The sequence below is a fragment of the Leopardus geoffroyi genome, chromosome A3, assembly GCF_018350155.1.
Source record: "Leopardus geoffroyi isolate Oge1 chromosome A3, O.geoffroyi_Oge1_pat1.0, whole genome shotgun sequence".
NCBI lineage: Eukaryota > Metazoa > Chordata > Mammalia > Carnivora > Felidae > Leopardus > Leopardus geoffroyi.
Genome location: NC_059336.1, coordinates 18,979,250 through 19,000,134, shown reverse-complemented (window position 1 = coordinate 19,000,134; position 20,885 = coordinate 18,979,250). Strand labels below are relative to the sequence as shown.

Here is a 20,885-nt window from a genome sequence, read left to right as displayed (position 1 = left end):
AGATTTTACCACCCAACGTGGGGCTTGACCTCAAAACCCCGAGATTAAGAGTCGCATGCTCCACCAACCTAGCCAGCCAGGCGCCCCAGAAATTAAGCTTTTTAAAAAAATCCTATTCTTTTAAGGCCTCCGCATCCTTAACCGATTCACCGGCACCCCCTTAGCAAAGAGGAAAGTGCTCTGCTTCTGAGCACATTCTCCTCACTGGGCGGGAGGGGGTGGGGGAAGGGACAAGAAAAGGACTTCCCAGCACCTTCTCACAAGACACCCGATGACTGTGAGTCTGACTCCTTCCTGCCTTTTGTTTAGCGTAATTCTAGAAACCTCACAGTGCTGTCACACAGAAGCCAGGCCTGTGGACACAGCAGCGTGGGAGACGGAGAGAGGAACTTTCCTGAAGCGGGCTGAGGGGAACGGCCTTGCTCATCCATCCAAGCTTAAGATCTGGCTTGCCCACTGAATAAATCAGATGTGAAACGTTTCTAGTTTTTCTGGCTCCCCCACAAAATAAAGTCAGCAGATGTGAAACATATTTACGTTTTTATTTAGGAACAATCAAAAGATCTGAAGTACCATTTCGGCCCATATCAAATTGTATATGCAGTTTGTCCCTGCTCCCTCCCTTCTCCAAATCCACAGATACAAAATCTAGGAAATGTGCAATTTGCATCTTAGAAATAGCAGCATCCCCACAGGGGACCTCGTGAGGCCTGGAGGCAGCCCAGAGAGGACAGCCCACCCCCACCTCAGCATAGCCACTGTCTGAAGGCGAGTTACGGCTTTCTGTTAAAAACACGTACTCTGGATAAAGAACTCCCATTCTACCCAGGCCTGACCGACAGAGTGTGCCCCCTTGGTTTGGTCTCACTCCTGGCCACCGCAGTCAGGGGACCCTCTTGTATAGTTTGGTGAAGTTGCATATTGCCTCTGGGCAAACAGGGCAGTTGTCTCTTAGCACCAAGGTGACCACGTCTTTCAGCCATCTCTCTGGGAGGCGCACTAAAGCTGACTGCACCCCAGCCATTCCCAGGGCCTCCGGTCACTCCGAAGACCAGAAGGTAAATGGATGGTAGAAAACCAGGAATCAGCACTCTCAGGCAGGACCCCGCAGCTCTGGCAACCTCCCTGACTTCCACAAAGACTGTGCTCAGTTAACTTTCAATGGACGATGGCCGGCAGGGGAGAGGGGAAGGTTGGTTGGCGTTTTCTTCGTAATAACGATTATGGCACAGTCGGGTTTTCCCGACACAGCTAAATGGCGCGGCAGCGCGGGAACGCCTCTGCACGGGCCACCCCTTCTCCCCTGGCCCGAGGACCACGCTGGGTCCGTACTGAGGGCGGCCCAGCTCCCCCTCCAGCCAGCTCCACATAGCCTGGGACTCCTGCCCCACCAGCATTTCAAGCAAACTGCAAGAATGAGGTCACTGTATGGGGGCAGGAACCAAGGATGAGTGACAATCTCTCTCTTTAAACACAAGTGACAGAACAGCTACCACGTGAGTAGACTGTTACCCTCCACCAGTGTATCTACTCTGGGGTTTGACTCCTGGGAAAGACCACGCACTTGTAGCTTTCTATATTCAGGGACTCCAAACAGTCTTTACCCTGGACAATTTACCTTCGGCTCCAGCCGAATGCTTCTTCCAAATACTCCTAAGTCACCCACTTATAGTGGAAAGGAACAACAGTTATAAAAGCATTAGCCAGGAAAAGCTATTCATCAACATTCAAGTGCTCAGGGGTACGCACGTGCACACAGAGGAGGGCCAGGCTCCAGAAGAAGAGGCACTAACGGCAGGTGGACGCTCAGACCCCTCTCCGGTACCCTGGCTTGCCACCTGCCCCCAGCAGACAGCAGGAGAGAAGGCAGCTACCCCTGCCCCCGCCAGAAGGGCCCTGCTCACTGTGCAGACCCCTCCTTCTGGCTCCAGCCTGAGCAGCCACAAGGGCCAGGCGCTGAGGGCTGCTAAAGCCTTGGGGCTGGTGACAGCAGAGCAGTAGCCATATGCTCTTTGCGGATCCTGGCGGTCCTGCAAACCAAGGAGAGCGTTTTTAAAAGTCAAGGCAGCAGGTGCTTGCTCCCACCCTTGTCCATGGGGTGACCAGCGCCTGCCTAGGCCGTGCCGGGCATCAGGTTTCTGCCCCTGCTCCGGACTTTGGCAGGTAGAATCGTTGCTTCCTGCTGGATCCGGGCTGTCCGATCTCCAGTCTGGTGAAGACAAGCCAGGTTAATGGCCAGTCTTCACAAGTGCGCTCAGGACTGAAGAACAGAAAAGCAGACCCTGGATCACCCCCCCGGGCCAAATGCCCTGAGCCCTTTACTTTACACCCCCCACATACAGATGCTGGGTGGCTCGGTGGACTGCCTTCCTGGGATGACCGGTGCCAAGGTACACAACACAGGCCTCGCCATTCCGTGTGGGACTTAGAGCTTGCGTGGGTGGCACTCATGATCGTCACCTCTACCCAGGCACTTGGCCCAAATCAAAACCCGTCACTTTGTTGAGACGTTGCCTAGTTATCTCAGCCCTGGTGTCGCACAGCCTGGCTGTTCTAAGTGGCCAGAGAAACAGCACGATGGTTACCTCAGATCGAAGCCGGGCTTGGGGAGGGGTCCATTCAAAAGAAAGCTCGGCTCCCCACTCCCTGCTTTCTCAGGTGCCAGACGGTCCCCAAGCCACACGGAGATGCGCCCCAAGGTCTGGGCAGGAAGAAGGCTAGGCGAGCCTGTGCTCCTCAGCAAAGCAGTGGAGTCAGGAGACCTGGAGACGGCCCCGGGCAGTAGTGAGGAGAGCCCAGCCCTGTTTGCCTCCTGCCCCAGGAAGCTGCTGGCTCTGGCCTGGAAGTAGCTGTGTGGACCCTAGCACATCTACAGGATTTTTCTTCTCTGGCTTACAACTGAGCCTTCCACATTGATAAGATAAAGGAAAATGTAAACTTAATACAAAAGGTGGGTCAAATCAATAACCTGCCCTGAGTAAACTCTGAGCAAGGAAAAGGGGGGAAAATTAGAAAAAACCCAAATTTCAGGTTTGGTTTGGCTGGTTCTCTTCTACAAAGTGCCTTTATCCACGTGGACTGTGGCATTTAAACTGACAAAGCTGCTCAAACCCAAGGATCTCGGTACAAGAAGAGAACAGGCAGACACAAGGCAACAGGGCTGAGAGCGGGCAGCACAGGCAGGCTGCCGAGGAGGGTGTGCGGACAAGGCGAGCACCCAGCCAGAAAGGCCAACGCCCACCCTCCATGGAAGGCGGCCCGGCACAGATGTCCCAGAGCCAGAGGGAAGAGGGAGGTAACACAGGACCTGTGCAGGATAAGAGCCACAACTCAGCCTAGAAAACCTGCAGAAACTTCCCGGTGGGTCAGCCTCCCACGGCCAGCTCGGACGGCACCGTCAGTACAGCACCCTGCCCAGCTCCCGCACCTGTCCTTCTGGAAAGCAGGCCTTCAGGTCCTGGTGCTTTGGTCACCCACGCAGCTTGGCCAAGCCAGGAGCTCTAAGTCACATGATGCTACCAAACCCCAAACACCAACAGGCCATCCAACACTCTGGAACCCTCGACTCCCAAAAATGGGAACGCTCCTCTCAAATCAAAAAGCTCTTTAATAGTCAAGAATTCAAATAAGTAATCAAAATATGCAAAGTAGGGGCGCCTGGGTGGCTCAGTTGGTTAAGCATCCAACTTTGGCTCAGGTCATAATCTGGCAGTTCGTAGGTTTGAGCCCCGTGTTGGGCTCTGTGCTGACAGCTCAGAGCCTGGAGCCTGCTTCGGATTCTGTGTCTCTCTCTCTCTCTCTGCCTCTGTCCCAATTTGCGCTCTGTTTCTCTCTCTCAAAAAGAAACATTAAAAAAAATTTTTTTAATATGCAAAGTGTATGTATCATAAATTCAGATTTCTCTGATCAGAATGATGATCTAGTTTCACCTATTAAAACTGGATCTACAACTCCGTGTAAAAATATTAATAAACCAAACGTGCAAGACAGGCAACAAGAAACACCAAAGATTACTACCGTGACAAGTCCAAGTGCGTCGGGAGAAGAGGGGAACGACCAGTCACTTTAGGAAACCCCGTCCCACCTCTCTCAGCTCTACAGCCCACAGACTGCCTTCTTAATGGAGGCGACATCGCAGACACCCTCCGGCGGTGTGCAAAACCGCAGTGATCTGTCTCACGACAGGGGCCCGACGCACGGGGTGCAGTTCCGGTTCTGGGCCAGCGTGCTTCCGCGTGCCGGGGCAGCTGTATTCCTCAAGCGCCCAAAGCCCTGTGCACCTGCTGCAACATCTCCTGGGCCACCGCTCGCTGACCTGTCTCTCTTGCCTTCACCTTTCATTGTCTGAGGCTCCAACCCCACTACCCAATCCGGTCCAAGAGCACAGTGGGGGGAGGAGCCATCCAGTCTGCGGGGCTCCTTACCTGGGCGGTCCTGCCATGTGCGGGGTGGCCCTGGGCGCCGGGAGAGCGAACATCTGTGAGGAAAACACGCCCAGGCGGCAGCACCGGACGGAGCTTTCCCACCTTTCAAAGACAGGCTGGTGCCGAGGCGGGGTCCCTATGTCCTGCACCAACTTGTCTACCACGTAATTCGTTTTTAGTTTTGCTGTTTGGGTTGTAAATGAAATATGAACACAAATTAAATAACCAAGAAAAGCCTCTCTAAAGACACAACCCTCTGGCCAGTATGTGCAGGACTTGGAGCGGGGCCCGCAGGGTGGTGTCTCAGACACTGATGGTTTCCGGCTGGGCCACCCCAGCCGCACCTGGGATCCCAGCACTGCCTTCAACACAGGCTACTGTCCCCGGCACCCACACGCCACTAGATTCCTCAGGTGCACACCTCAGATGTACATCTTCTGAGTAAAGTATCAAAGTGAGTATTTGTCCTGTATCTATGTGTATATATAAATTAATCTGCATGTACATAAACACTAAAGGAAAAATCCCAGGTGTCTGTTCTTTGAAGGAAGAATCACTCACCACTCTTGGCAATTCTGGAAACAGGCCCTTGGGGCTAAAGAGCTTCACACTCAGATGGAAAGGACACAAACATGGGGTGCAAAACTTGCCAAGTACTCACTTGTTAACAACTAAGAGGTGGTCCCTACAGGGCCTGGGAGAAGAGAAGACACTTTAGAAGAACAGGGGCTCAAGGGCTTGGGGTTGGCAAAGACAGCCCCTCTCCTGGAAGGCAGGAGGCGCCACCACCACCTTCAGTCCTTGGAGCCAAGCCAGCACAGTGCCCCACGCAGTTCAGTTCCCGCGTGGGGTTGGGGAGAAGGACGACGCCTAGCCCACCACCAGGGTTTCTTGCCCAAAGGCCCTGCCACTCACCCAGCCTGGGCCCGGGAGGAGCGTGCTCATGAGGTCGCGGTGCTTTGGGAAGCGGGTGGTCCCCAGAAGGTGAGAAGTACACGTGACGGGCCTTCTGCCTGCCCCACCCTCCACCCGCTGCTGTCAGAGCAGCCCGTCTTGGGGAGAGAAGGATTTACCATGTAGTACAGCTCTGTAAGCAAGTTCCCCAGTGTTGCAAAAGCACCTTTTCCTGTGATTTTCTCAAAACAAAAAAAACGGATGGGAGGATTAGGCTAAAGTAGACCAAGATTTTGTTTCCAAGTTTTGGGGACAGAAATGCAGAACTTGAAAAATCCTCACAAGCACCTGTCCGGTGATGTCCAGCACCCAGCCAGGCCCTTGGCGTGAGGGCCGCGAGTACTCTGGGCGTCCCGCCAGGAACCCCCGCGTGCAAGCCCACCCCAGCTCTGAGAACTCCGGAGTCCCAGATCCTGTCAGCTCTCACTCGGACTACTGGCTGAGTGCAGGTCTTCCTTCCCAACCAAAGGCAGCCTTGAAGTGAGTGAGGGTCAAGGGCTCTGAACACCACAGCGGCCAAAGCCACCTGCCGGGGCTGCACGCTTCCACTTTAAGCCCCCTTTTTCTCAATTTCCCTCTCACTCTCAACACATCTAGATTAAAAACAAAAACAAAAACAAAAATGTGGGCACATAGGTCAGTACATCAGGCTTGACAACAAACGTTTCTCTAAGGTGATCTGAGAACCGAAAAGTTCTGGTCCATGCTTCTGACGCCCATGAAAAAGGAGAAGGGCTGTAAGGACTTTCGGGCGGGACGAGCACGCGCCATCACGTACAAACCGCAGGGACCGGCGCTTCTGCACAGATTATCATCCCGCAGGGCGACGCGAGCCCGGCGTGACAGCAGAGACCTCTTCAAAAGCCCTGCCTTCGTGGAGGAGCGCACAGGTACGCCTCTGAGTGTGCGGTGCCCCGGCCTGCTGCCGAGGGGATGCGTGGCCCCAGGGATCTCTAGAGAAGAGACACGGGGCATGTTCAGAGATGACGTAGACGGCAATGTACTGCTTGCTAACCAAAGTTTCTATGTAATGAAAGTGTTTACAATCTGACGTTTTATTAAATGTGTATAGGCAGATTTATATGTTAAAAACTTGATTTGTGTCTATGAATATGAAATCTGAACTATTTTATCCACTGGAAGGCAAAGGAAAGGTCCTACATTGTGGGAGGAAGAACTGACGAGGACTCTGCGATCCCCGCTGGCTGGCTCGCTTGGTGGTGGCGGGCCCAAGGTGGCAGTGGGCTCCGGGCTGGCAGCGAGGCCTCCAGAAGCTCTCGTGTGTGCCCAGCGGCGGGCGTGGGAACAGCATGTGGCAGCGGAGAGTCGGGTGGAGCCCCTTCATGTGGCAGGCGGCATCCCAGACTGGCCAGTCCTTCAGTGTCATCAGTTCAAATTCAGTCCGTTTCTGAGGAGAAAACACATGCCTGTCACCTCCACATCAGCTGCCGCTCATATAGCCCCCAAAGCAGCCTGATCCTCGCCGTGCCAGGGTGCTACCGCTGGCTCCAGGGACCTCTTAATGCCACGAGCAATGCCTTCCTGCCTGCCAGCCACTCCTCCATTCTCCAGCGCAAGGGACCGTGACTCAAACCCATTCATCCCAACTCCAGGCTAGCCACTTTTTTTTTTTTTTTTTGGTTGTGATAAAATATACATAACATAAAACTTACCATTTTAACTATTTTTGAACGTACAATTAAATGGCTTTAAATATATTCACAGGGCTGTGTAACCACCACCCTATTTCCAGCTAACCAAGAATACACTTAAGGGAAATTTTAATTTAAAACAAAAAACGAAATCAGTTTATTCTAGTTGCCAGCAAGCGAGGGTGGGCATTCCCGAGGGGCAGGCCCAGGGCTGGAGAAGGTGCCTGAGGCAACCAGCCCTGTGAAGCCACTCCTGTTCCCTGGGGCCCATCACTCCCTATGAGGACCTCAGTGACTCATGGGGGCCCAGAAGAAAACAAGGTCAAGTCTGGAAATATCAGGTCCTGGAACCAACTTCTAAATGTCCCCAAATCGGAGAATCTGAGAATCCAGATACTTCCTCAGTTCCCACAGCCTCCTGTGAAGAGCTAAGTTTGATCGCTCCTGGCCATCCTGTGATGAGGGAGGCTCTACGGAGACAAATACCCAAAGGTAGGGAGGGAAAGGATGGGCTGGGAACTCGGGTCAGGATCCAATACTGACAATGTGACTTATCTGTGGCTATAAAACTACCTTCAATAAAATCATCTCAAGTTTTAAGTTCTGATAATCCCAGAAATATGATCCAGAGAAACTGAGGAACAAAATGCAGACTTTTGATTCCATAAGAAGGAAGATGACTTTCTATTACTTCGAATCAGAAAGAACAACAAATCAGAAAGAAATACAAATTTATAGGACTTTCATCGTTTAAAAAAAAGCGCTTCACGTATCTGAGGACAATTAAAGCCCCTCTTTCCTTCTGCTCGCCAAGATGAGTTGAATTTCCTCAATAGCCCCACTGCTCTCTCCTATGCAGGGGTGGTGGGTCTGCCGGACTCAGATGGCGCTTTGACCTGTTCTCCGATTGCTAAGACATGGCTAGAAAAGCTGGCACCCTCGTAGGTTCACTGTGTTCCCGCCCACTGCACAGGTTTGGAGAAACGTGAAACAAAATAAAAACACAACTCTCCACCCTGTGTCAGAGTCACATCCTGTGCCGATTGCTCCTGCTGTGGGGCAGCCTCAGAGATGGCAGGCACCCCCGGGCCATCGGAGACCTCCTACCCTCCCCACGGAGGATGGCCCTGCACTCCCAGGGGCCTCCTTACCCAGCTCCAGTGCAGCCTGGGGACTCGGCGCGTCAGAGGGCTCCGAGCTGGCCTCGGGGGCTCCGGGCTCCCACGACTCACTGTTCTCCGACACCTCCGAGTACCCGTCACCAGTCCCTCTGTGAGTCGCCGCGGGCTCACCGGTGCCCTGGTCCTCGCCGCCGGTGTCCACCACGGCCCGGGTCTCCTCGCCCATCTTCTCAGCGAACCACTGCTTGACCTGCTGGGAGCTCATCTGGGTCTTGTCGCACAGGCTCTGCAGGTCCCGCTCGAAGAGCGTCTGGTGCCTCAGGTAGTAGTCCTGCAGCAGCTCCCGGCTGCCAGGGGCGACCGCCAGCAGCCCCGGGGGGAAGTTGCCCCGCTTGTAGTCCTCGTACCACTTGAGCTGGCCGTTTTTCAGGGCGTACCTGCTGTCCCCGAACCAGCGCACCACCTCGGGCCGCGGCAGGCCGGTCTGCGCCATGATGGAGTCGTAGTCCTGGTTGCTGGGCCACCGCGTCTGCACAAAGAGCTGCCGCAGCAGGTGCCGCTGCTGGGCCGTCTTCTTGCAGCTTGCCTTGCCCGGGGGCTGCTCGGCCGGCTCGCCGGGCCCGCCGTCCACGGGCTCGCAGGCGCCCAGCCCCGGGAGCTCGCCCTTGCCGTTGGCTTCGGTGACTCGCAGGTTCTTGAGGTTGATCTTGATGGGGCTGACCTTACGCTCAGCCAGCGCGTGGCCACCGGCCCCTTCTGGGGAGCCGTCTCCGCCAGGGACCCTCAGGTCGCCAGCCAGCTCCTCTTCTCCCACGTCGTCCTCCGCAGCCACCGCCGCCTCCTCCGGAGCGGCACCCTCATCGGCCCTCTTGGTGTCCTCGGCGCTCACTTTCTTGCGTCTCTCCGAGAACCAGCTGTCGATCTCCCTCCGAGTCATCTTGGTTTCAGTCCGCAGGCGGTCCAGCTCCTCATCGGGAGGAAGGGGGTTTTGTGCAAAACTGCTCTCCAGGGCTCGGAGCTGCTCGGGGGCTCGCTCCTTGTACCTGGTTGGCGTGAAGTCGGGGGTCTGGTGCCAGGCCTGCCGTCTGGCTGAAGGAGGGGCGGCCAGGGTGGCCGCCGGTGGGACGCAGGGCCCCTCTGGGGCCTTGGCTGCCGGGGCGAAGGGCGTGTCTGGCCCGGGGTCGAGGATGACGGGGCCATGGTCGCCGGGCAGCACAGGCCTGGAGCCCTTCAGGTTCCGGCAGTGGTACCTGCGGTCGCTGAACCACTTGCGCACCTCTCTGGTGCTGAGGCCCGTCACTTTGGTCAGATGCTCCACCTCGCTCTGGCCCGGGAACTGGTTCCGACAGAAGCTTCCTTTCAGAGCCGACAGCTGCTCATGAGACTTCTTGTTTTTGTAGATGCTGGCGTCGAGGAAGGCCTGGGAGGTGATGCTGGGGCACGCCGTGAGCAGCGACTGAGCCGCGTTCACCACCTTCACAGCCGACGTCGTGTTGGAGCACACCGTGTTGATGGGCGCCACGGCGGGCGGCTTGGGGACGGACGTGACTGCCGGCGGCAGGGACGAGCCAGGCGCCTGCAGCCCGTTGGCCATCAGTGGCTGAGTGACCAGCAGGCCACCTGCCGTGCCCTCTGGCTGCCCCACCACGTGGCCTGGGAGGGCGGCCTGGATGAGGTGTTGGACGCCGCCGGCGTTGGCAACCAGGGGCGTGTTGAGGACGGTGATCGTGGGCTGGGGCACAGACTGAATGACCGTATTGAACATCTTCTTCCGGGCGTCCTCGATCTCCTCAGGGGACCAGCTGATGCCCTGCTTCAGCCTTTGGGCCGTGAACCAGATCTTGAGCTGTTCCTCCGGATACTTGGTGACCACAGTCAGATAGCAGAGCTCGGCTTTGGTAGGGTAGGGGAACTTGTGGAACGAGTTCTTCAGAAAGCTGTTGGAGTCCATGGCCGCGTTGTAGGTGGGGATGCTGCTCAGGGGGATCATCACCTTGGGGAGGGACTTGGAGGTGGGCGGCGGCTGGTGGTGGTGCTGGGCGCGCCCGGGGGGTGGCTGCTGCAGGGGGAGGAACTGGGCGAGGCCGGCTGGCAGGACTGGCACCGCTCCCATCGGGGGCCCGTTGGCCACGTGTGGCGCTTTCGCCGAGCCGGCGGCTGGCTGACCGACCGGGACCGCCCCGTCGACAAAGGAGTGGTCCCCCTCCTTCACCTCGGTCTCCCCTGCCGATGGGTTTGGTAAGGCCGCGTCACCGACAGGCTGACTGGGGATGTTCTCCTTGAGCGTATGAATTTTTTTGGCTTCAGCTTTGCCTTTCATTATCTTCATGATTGGGGTTTTGGTAATAATGATTTCGGCCTGTCCGTCGGTCCCTTCGGTGTTGGGCTCACTCGAGACGTCGGGAGTGCAGGTACTCTCGGGGACACTCTGCTCCACAACTACATGATTGTCTGGCTTGGCCACATTCCACACAAAGCTGGCTTCCCCTGAGTGACACTTGGCATTGTGCAGAGAAAGCCCCTCAGGAGTTTTTGCCAGAAAACTGCATTCAGTGCATACAAAAGTTGGGTCCTTGTTAAAGTCTGTGTGCTCTGAGTTCATGTGCCCCACAAATTGGGTTATGTCCTGGGATCTGAAGTCACAGTATCTGCAGGAATAGGAATAGCCGTCTAAAGTGCTCCGGTGCCCATTGGCCAGTGTGGTGCCGTCGGTACTGCTGGGCATCTGAGTCACCTCCCCACTGCCCCCGGCGGGCACTTCAGGGGGCGGCTCTTGCTGGGGCCCCTCAGGCAAGGTCTCAGCCGGCTGGGCCTCCACACCGGCCTCCTGCAGCACCACCGCCTTTACCGGGATCATACACGGGGTGGTGGATTTCCTCTTGCTGGCCATGGCGACCACCGCTCTGGCTGATCGGGGCCGGGGCGGGGCGGGTGGCAGGAGAGAGAGCTTGTCCTGTCCAGGGCCTCACTGTGGAAGTTCCAGCTGCTCCATGAGGGCCAAAGAAACGGTTTCTGAGGGCAGTTTTTTCAGTTGTTTGCAGAAGGCAAGTTTTTCCTATTAAACCTAAGGAGGAAGAGAAAACGGTGATTACGATCTCTCGGGCTCTGGCCACGCACTTCTCAGATGCCCACACACACTCAGCTGCTTGCCTCCGATCCCTGGGGCCTTTTCACAAAGAAGGTCACCAGCAGCTTGAATGTGAAGCCCCCCAAACACTAACAAAATCATGCCCTGAAGAATGCCCTGGGGGTGTTCCAGGGGACGGTCCATGCCCTGACAGACTTAAGCCATGCATTTTGTTTTGTATTTCCCTCTGTGTTCTTGTATTAAGTTACTCAGATTCAAAAGCCAAACAACAACAACAAAATAATCCTGTTTTGGACGCCCAAATTAATTCTGACCATGTCAGAGTGAGAACAAAACATCCTAGTGTAACTCTTGTTTAAATGTTTGGGCCAACAAGGGTTTTTCTTTTCATAGCCTTCCCACATATGACAACAAGACACCGCCTCTGCCTCCCCCAAGCCGGGCCCAGAGGCCAAGTCAGCCTCAGTGTGCGAAGTGGGTGCAGGGCTGCTGGCTGCCACAGGAGCCGGGCCTCCCTTTGCGGGCTTTCCCTGTCTGCTGCCCTATCACACCCGGTCCAGGCCACGGAAGGGGGAGCACCTCCTAGTTACTGGCTGTACCCCGGACCGAAGCCGAAGCTCAGAGGGCCAGGGGAGCCACGGACCCACTTTGCGGTGCAGGAGTTCAGACTGTGGCATCACCTTGGGTGTGCATAATACACGTGACCTAGCATCGTGCTTACTTCCCTTTATATTTCCTTTGGTGCCTTTATTGTTCCTTAAAAGAAACAAACAAAACACTTTAACATCTTTGATCATTTGAAATTTGTTTCAAGGGCGCCTGAGTGGCTCAGTCGGTTAAGCGTCCGACTTTTGGTTTCGGCTCAGGTCATGATCTCGGGGTTCGGTTCTTGAGTTTAAGCCCCACATCGAGCTTCAGGCTGACAGTGCAGAGCCTGCTTGGGATTCTCTCTCCCCCCCTCTCCCTGCCCCTCCCCTGCGCGCTCTCTCTCTCTCTCTCTCCCTAAATAAATAAACTTATTTTTTTAAATTTTTTTTAATGTTTATTTTTATTTTTGACAGAGAGAGAGAGAGAGAGAGAGAGAGAGAGAGAGAGAGACAGGGCATAAGCCGGGGAGGGGCAGAGAGAGAGAGGGAGACACAGAATCAGAAGCAGGCTCCAGGCTCTGAGCTGTCAGCACAGAGCCTGACGTGGGGCTCAAACTCACAGACTATGAGATCACGACCTGAGCAGAACTGAGCCACCCAGGTGCCCTAAAATTCTTTTTTTCAATTTTTTTTTTTTTTTTTTACGTTTATTCACTTTTGAGAAACAGAACATGAGCAGGGAAGGGGCAGAGAGAGGGAGACACAGAATCCGAATAAAAAGAATTTTTTTCAATGAAATTTGTTTCAAATGTTGGAGTGATTGGTTTATTTACATATAAAATCATTATAATTCTTTCATGAGATGCCATGAGAAAAGTGTTTCTGGGACCCCTATTATTAACATAGCAAACTGCAATACTGGTAATGACTAAAATAAATAGTAATTCTAATTCCAAAATCACCTTATCATCAGTATTTGGATTTAATATGAAAATGTAAAGAGACAAAATATCTCTAGTCAAGTTCTTAAATACTCACAGCAAACTATTTTTCTGTAAGTCTAACCCTGATGATCATGACGATAAAAAATAATTCCTGTTAAAAAAAAAGTTGGGTGGGATAAGAATAAGCACACCAGACCTAACTACTTGTCACCATTTCTCCCACTGATTTGAAATATCATGCACTTTTTTTAAACTGAATTTTTAATTGTTAGGTAAAATACCTTAAAATTGATATTTAAGATAAAATATCAGTATTAAATAAAATAGATGAAACTAAAACTACCTGTAATTTTGTATACCCTTCAACCTAGTCCAAATGTCTTAACACATATTTTAGTCATACAAGGCACATACTTGTGTTTCGTTTTTTTTTTTTTTTAAGTTTATTTATTTATTTTGAGAGACAGAGACAGCACCAGTGGGGGAAGGGAAGAGAGAGATGGTGAGAGAGAATCCCAAGCAGGCTCCACGCTGTCAGCACAGAGCCCGACGCAGGGCTCAAACCCACAAACCACAAGACCATGACCTGAGCCAAAATCAAGAGTCAGACGCTCAACTGACTAAGCCACCCAGGTGCCCTGTGTTTCATTTTTTTTTTAATTGAAGATTTCATCATAAACATTTTCATTAAGCTTCCTAATGATATCATTCAATAGTTGCCTAATAAGGTCCCACTAAGAACTTAATCACCCTCCCTGCTACTGAACTGGCTTCCAGTGTCCCACTGTCACTGACAGTGAAATGACCTCTGGGCATAGATAGGATGTATTTTTTCTATCATCCTGAGGCTAAAGGCACAGAAATGGGTTTATCACCTCCACAAGTATCAATATTTCTAACATCCTCTATTACTGGCAAACATTTTAAAGCAAGTGCTTTACAATTCCAAATCAGGAAAACTAAGCATAATGCAATTCTGTACACAGTGAGCAAATCAGATTTCCAGAGAAGTCACTGGGGACATCAAATAGAATATCTGAAAGTGCAAGTTACATAAGAAAAACCAGGTGAATTGGACTCCGTCAAAATTAAAAACGGTTGTGTTTCAAAGGCTGCCAGCAAGATAGTGAAAAAGACAACTCACAGAAGGGGAGAATTTATTTGCAAGTCCTCCATCTGATAAGGGGCTTGTATCCGGCATATATGAAGAACTCTTACAACTCAACAATAAAAAGACAACCCAATTAAAAATTGGTAAAGGATTTGAACAGACCTTCCTCCAAAGAAGATCTACAAATGGCCAATAAGCATTAAAAAGTGCTCAACATCATTAGTCTTCAGGGAAGTGAGAAACCAAAACCACAAGGAGAGACCACTTCCCCACTGGGATAGCTACAATCACAGTGACAAATAACACGTACAGGTGGAGATGGGGGGAAGTCAGAGCCTTCGTACATTGCTGGCAGGACATAAGATGGCACAGCCACTTTGTAGATTAGTTGGCAGTTCTTCAACTTCAAGTTAAATACCGAGTTACCAGAAAACCCAGTAATTCCAGTGCTAGGTATATACACAGAAGTAAGAATATGTTCACACAAACACTCGCACACAAACACTCATGGCATCACCATCGCAATAGCCAAAAGGTGGAAACAATCTCAATGTGCACCAACAGATGGATGAATAAACAACATTTGGTATGTCTATGTAACTGGCTTATTATAATGCTGTAAAAAGGAACGAAGCACCGTTAAAATGCCCAAACACAGACAGAAACATGGTAACTGCAAGTAGGCAGCTCCAAAATGCCACATTATATGACATTTGTAGGAAATGCCCCGAAGAGGTAAATCCAAAGTGACAGAATGTAGAGTGGTGGTTGCCAAGGGCTGAGGGGAGAATGAGGAGTGACTGCTAACACGTACGAGGTTTCTTTTGGGGTGATGAAATGTTCTAAGAACATGAAACGTTCTGAGATAGTTGTGATGATTGCAAAAAAACGTGAATATGCTGAAAACCACGAGAAGGACATCAAACCCAAGAGAGGTGGAGGACAGAAAGCTCTAGCACTCAGTTCTGTAGAAAAAGGGCATCATTCCCACTTATGAGGTCCCTATACAGGTGACGTCATTTATCCGTGACACTTCCTGATTTACCTTGGTCCTCTTTTCTGTCCTGGGTAAAGATGAACAGCAGAGGTCGTGAACATAAGGCCGGAGAGGAGGGAGAGAGGGAAGAGAATGCATAGCCACCAGCGAACAGCAGCCCCGGGGGCAAACGAAGAGACCATGTGCTCACCTGAAGGTGGCAGCCAGCAGAATTCAGGGGCAGGAAAGCGCACAGCTCTGTCTACGGGGCGCAGGCACCCGAGACACTGCCATCACGGAGGTTTGGGATGGGGCTGGGCTTCACTGAGGAAGAGTTAAATTACATTCCTGGCAATTTAGGCTGGGAGGAGGACAACATAAAGATGGATTTGATTGGGGGAAAAATACCCATGGCACTGAAAATTAAGTCTCAAAGTAGCCCCAAATTGTCATTCAAGTCAATGACCAAGGAGAGCAGTAACGATTCTGAGTGGGCCAGGGGTCAACGCTGAAGGTACCTGCAACGTAACGGTAGTGGGGGTAGAGTGGCCATACTTGCCAAAGTGTAGAGTGTTCAGTACTGCGGGAGGCACGTATATACACATCTTCTCAGTCCATTCCCACAACAAACCCTGGAGCAGGAACTACTATCATTCCCATTTTACAGACAAGAAAGGCGAGGCTCAGAGAAGACAGTAACCGCCTGAAGGGCACACAGCTGGGAAGCAGCAGAGACGGCCCAGGAACCTGGCAGTCTGGCTCCAGAGCCGGCAGCCTTAACCATTCCACACACACACATTGAGTAACCACAACATTGTTGGAATAAGGGGTGTGCAGGACTTTCAAAAATGCTGTTTTCCCCTCAGTATTTATTGGGAAAAATTTTAAACATGCAACCAAGCTGAAGGAATTTTACAGTGAACACCCATATGCTCACCAAGTGGATGCTTACCATGGGCTGTTTTTAGCAACATTACCTTACCTTTAGGTAAGTTGGGTTTGCTTACTTGTCATGCATTTTTAACAGGGCATCCAATAAAAGAGGTACTTAAAGGGTAAAGCCCCAATTATCTAAAAAACCATTCATCCACAAGACATTCATGGACCAGCTCTGACAAACGAGGCTCTAATTACCACGTGGAACTCCTAACTCAAGCCCTGAGTGACACTGGCGGATATAAATGCAAGGTTTTAAGCTGCCAAAGAGCCATAGACAAGGTCCGGGTGACAACTGCATGCTCATCATTCTTCGTAGAATCTTTTCTATACTCTGTCTTGAAAATTCATCTTGTGGGGCGCCTGGGTGGCGCAGTCGGTTGAGCGTCCGACTTCAGCCAGGTCACGATCTCGCGGTCCGGGAGTTCGAGCCCCGCGTCGGGCTCTGGGCTGATGGCTCAGAGCCTGGAGCCTGTTTCCGATTCTGTGTCTCCCTCTCTCTCTGCCCCTCCCCCGTTCATGCTCTGTCTCTCTCTGTCCCAAAAATAAACGTTGAAAAAAAAAAAAAAAAAAAAAATTTAAAAAAAAAAAAAAAAAAAAAAAAAAGAAAATTCATCTTGTATTTTTTTTTAATAAGAAAAGCATCTAACTTAAAAAAAAATTTGTTTAATGTTTATTTATTTTGAGAGAGAGAGAGAGAGAGAGAGAGAGAGAGAAGTGAGCAGGGGAGGGGCAGGGGGAGGAAGAGGTAGAGAGAGGGGTGAGGAGGAAACATGAGTGGAGGAGGGGCAGAGAGAGAGGGAAAGAGAGGATCCCAAGCAGGCTCTGTGCTGTCAGCATGAAGCCCGATGCAGGGCTTGAACTCACGTACTGTGAGATCATGACCTGAGCTGAAATCGAGAGTCGGATGCTTAACCCACTGAGCCACCCAGGCACCCCTAGCATATAACTTTTTGAAAAGTCTGTCTTTGGGAATTCAGAGCCGCTCAATTCACTAAATTAGCAAAGTTGCAGTTATTAATCGCTACATTTCAATACTACAAAATATCCATGTGGGGCTTGAAAAAAATGTTTATAGATCAAATTCTTAAAGTGTTTAACTTTACATTATAGATAAGAACTTTTTTTTTGGTTTTAATTCTGAGGAAGGAACTAGAAGCACAATGAGCTCAACAGGAGGACTCAACGTTTCGAAAGGCGACTCTCAGCAGACTCCTCCAAGTCTGGCTGCCCTCCTAAACACAGCCCACAACTTATCAGTAAGAACAGGAACCATGGGAGCAGCTGGCAGAGTTACAGAAACAGAACTTCACGGAGAGATTGTGGCATACTGCTCGTGGTTTTTGAAAGATCAAACAGAGGACCACACGGGAAGAACGTGACTTCTATAATGAGGCTGGTTCGACAGATATGGGTATAGTCGAATATTTTACAGTAATCATCTTCCTATTTCGGGGGGCACAGTATGCTTTATTGAGACTGCATGACGGGGCAGGGCTCCCCAAGCCCCTCCCCTTTTTTGGGTGTCTGTATGGAAACTGTAGACGTTGGGGTTCTCGGTGCATAGGCCCCGGAGGTCATCTGACACACCAAGGACTGGGCTGTCTCCTACGACTGTAACAGTGATCCCCACTCTTCCAACTTTGCATTCTCTTAAAAACTGCCCTGGAACAGACTGCAAAGGCGGTCCTGTGGTATAACAGACGCTATGTACATCTCAACTTTATCCAAAACAAAAACTTGCAGGTAGCCTTCTCTTTTTGTAAAAAAATTGTTAGCAATAGAGATTTACATTGAGATTTACCCTTTTTACTTCCTCCTTCAAATTATGCTCTTTATGTAGAAACTTCTCTCTCTCAGAAACAATGAACTGAAGTAAAATTCGTCCCTATTCACCCCAAAGACAGCTGGTGTTAACAATCTGGTGTCCGTTTTTCAAGTATGTTTTCTAGGCATAGATTATTATAACCACTTTTTAAACAACAAAATATGGAGCTGTATTTTACACCCCATTCTGCTCCTCGGTGTCTTCTGTGACAATGGGAAGAGTGGCAGAGTCCACAGTTTATATCACGCTTTTATTTTTTTTACGTGTATTTATTTTGAGAGGGACAGAGACAGCAAGAGTGGGGGAAGGGCAGAGAGACAGAGAGGGAGAGAAACAGAATCCCAAGCAGGCGCCGCACTGTCAGCACAGAGCCCAATGTGGGGCTCGAACCCACGAACAGTGAGATCATGACCCGAGCCAAAACCAAGAGTCAGATGCTTAACTGAGCCACCCACGCACCCCTCAGCTCGCTCTTTGAAATGACGTTCTAATTATGGGTGCATCATAATTTACTTAACCAATCCAGCTGTTAACAGACATCTGCACATTTCTCTAGTTTTTAAGCTATGACAGGCAATGGCTCAAAAACTGTCCCTGCATGTATTTTTGTGCTTTTGAGAATTTCTGAAATTCTGACTTTCTTACAAGAATTTCTTACTAGTAAAATATTGTTAGTAAAATACAAAGTTGCCCTCCAAATAGATACTGATTTTCACTCTCACCACCAGAGAACTAGAGTGCCCTCACTATCACTGCATATAGTTACTATTAGTCTTTGCTAATTTGACACACAAAAAACTGGTGACAATTGTTTTAACTTGCATTTCTTTACAGGCATGGCTGAAAACCTTCTCACATATCATTGACATTTTGTAACAAATTCTTTTTTGTCCATTGTTCTAGGGGATTTTGAGAGTCCTCCATATATATGTTTTTATTCCAGGATAGTTAACATATAGTGTGCTGTATTAGTTTCAGGGGTACAACATAGTGATTCAACAATCCCATATAGCACTCAGTGCTCATCATAACCGACAAGTGTACTCTTAATCCCCTTCAACAGTTTCCCCCATCCCGCCATCCACCTGCCCTCTGGTAACCATCAGTTTGTTCTCTCTAGGGAAGAGTCCATTTTTTTGTTTGTCTGTTTTTTTTTTTTTTCTTCCATTTCTTAAATTCCACATATGAGTGAAATCATAGGATATTTGTCTTTCTCTGACAGACTTATTTTGCTTAGCATTATAGAGAGTCCTCCATATATTAAGGAAATTGGCTCATAATCTGTCATAAATGAAGCTGTGGTTTATGCCAAGATTTCAAAGTGTCTTAAATATTAGGAAATTTCCTTAAAAAATTAATTTCATTAATTAATTAAAGGAGAAGAACCAAAACAGCATTTAATAAGATTATACTCTCAATTTTTTTTAAGAGAGAGAGAGAGAATGAATGAATAAATGAATGAATCCTAAGCAGGCTCCACACTCAGCATGGAGCCCGATATGGGTTCAATCCCACAACCCTGGGATCCTGACCTGAGCCAAAATCAAGAGTCAGACGCTCAACTGACTGAGCCACCCAGGCTCTCTCAATTTTTTATTGTGGTAAAAACCACACACTATAAAATGTACCATCTCAACTACTTTGAAGTGTCCAGCACAGTAAACTATATGCACATTCTCGTGTATCCTATCTCCAGAACTCTCTTCATCTTGCAAAACTGAAACTGTAAACCCACTGAACAACAATGGATTCCTTTTCCCCCCTCCCTAACCCCTGGAAACCATCATTCTACTTTCTGCTTCTGTGAGTCCAGCAAATTTAGATACCTCATAAAAGTAGAAGCATGCAGTATTTGTCTTTGTGTGACTGGCTTCTTTCACTTGGGATAATGTCCTCAAAGTTAATTCGTGTTATACCATGTGACAGGATTTCCTTCCTTTTTAAGGATGAATAGCATTCCATTGTACATATATGCCACATTTTATCCATTCATCTTTTGAAGAATATTTAGGATGCTTCCATGTTTGGCCTATTGTGAATAATGCTGTTGTGAACAAGGGTGTACAAATATCTCTCTGAACCCCTGCTTTTGATACTTTTGCATATATACCCCGAAGTAGGCTTGCTGGACATATGGTAATTCTATTTCTGATTTTCTAAGAACCTTCATAATATTTTCCATAGCAGATACACCATTTTACATTCCCACGAACAATGAATTTCTCCACATCCTCACCAACACTTGTTATTTTCTGTTTGTTTCTTTGTTTGTATGTTTGTTTTAATGGTGACCACCCTAACGTGTATGAGGTGATACCTCATTTGGTTTGATTTGAATTTCCCTAATGATTAGTGATGCTGAACATCTTTTCATATACTTGTTGGTCATTTGTACAGTTTCTTTGGAGAAAAATCTATTCAAGTTCTTGGTTCATTTTTCAATCAGGTTATTTGTTGTGTTATAGGATTTTTTTATATATTCTAGACACTAATCCTTATCAGATAACACAGTTTACAAGTATTTCCTCCTATTCCATAGGTCACCTTTTCAGTCTGTTAGATTGTTTCCTTTGAGGTGCAGAAATTTTTAAGTTTGATATAGTCAAATCTGATAGTCAAATTTGTCTATTTGTCTATAGTCATTGTCTATTTTCGCTTTTATTGCTTGTGCTTTCCATGTCATATCCAAGAAATCATTACCAAACCAATGTCATGAAGCCCTCACCCCTATATTTTCTTCTTGAAGTTTTATAGTTTCAGCTTTTATGTTTAGGTCTTTCATCTATTTTGAGTTAATTTTTGTATACGGTGTGAGGTAACGGTCCAACTTCATTCTTTTGCATGTGGAGATCCAGTTTTTCCTGTACCATTTGTTGAAGGGACTATCCTTTCTCCATTGTGCAGTAGCCTTGGCACACCTGTTGGAAATCATTTAACTACATATGCAAGAGTTTATTTCTGGGCTATTACTCTGTTCCATTCGTCTATGTCCATCTTTATGCCAGTACCATACAATTTTTCTTACTGTAGTTTTGTAATATATTTTGAAATTAGGATTTGTTAGGCCTCCAGCTTTGCTTTCCTTTCTCAAGACTGTTTTGGCTATTCAGGGTCCTTTGAAATTCCATATGAATTTCAGGATTTTTCCCATTTCTGCAAAAAAAAAATGCCTTTAGGATTTTAATAAAAATTGCATTGAATCTGTAGATTGGTTTGAGTAGTAAGGACATTTTAGCAACATTAAGTCTTTTAATCCATGAACAT

At 49.3% G+C, this 20,885-nt stretch overlaps 1 protein-coding gene across 12 annotated transcripts in view; it reads right to left on the bottom strand.

Moving 5' to 3' along the window:
• Positions 1 to 521: 521 nt before the first annotated feature.
• The window catches only part of ZHX3 (zinc fingers and homeoboxes 3), a 131,174-nt gene continuing 110,810 nt past the window's right edge, over positions 522 to 20,885 (bottom strand). For 10 of the 12 annotated variants that reach the window (XM_045444603.1, XM_045444600.1, XM_045444601.1 and 7 more), the window contains 2 exons: positions 8,182 to 11,215; positions 522 to 6,786 (listed from right to left, as the gene is read on the bottom strand). In XM_045444603.1, coding sequence (XP_045300559.1) covers positions 6,776 to 6,786; positions 8,182 to 11,041 — 2,871 coding nt within the window. In that variant the 5' untranslated portion in view covers positions 11,042 to 11,215 and the 3' untranslated portion in view covers positions 522 to 6,775. The remainder of the gene's footprint in view (positions 6,787 to 8,181; positions 11,216 to 20,885) is intronic. The other 2 variants (XR_006703176.1, XR_006703175.1) reach the window with 2 other exon arrangements.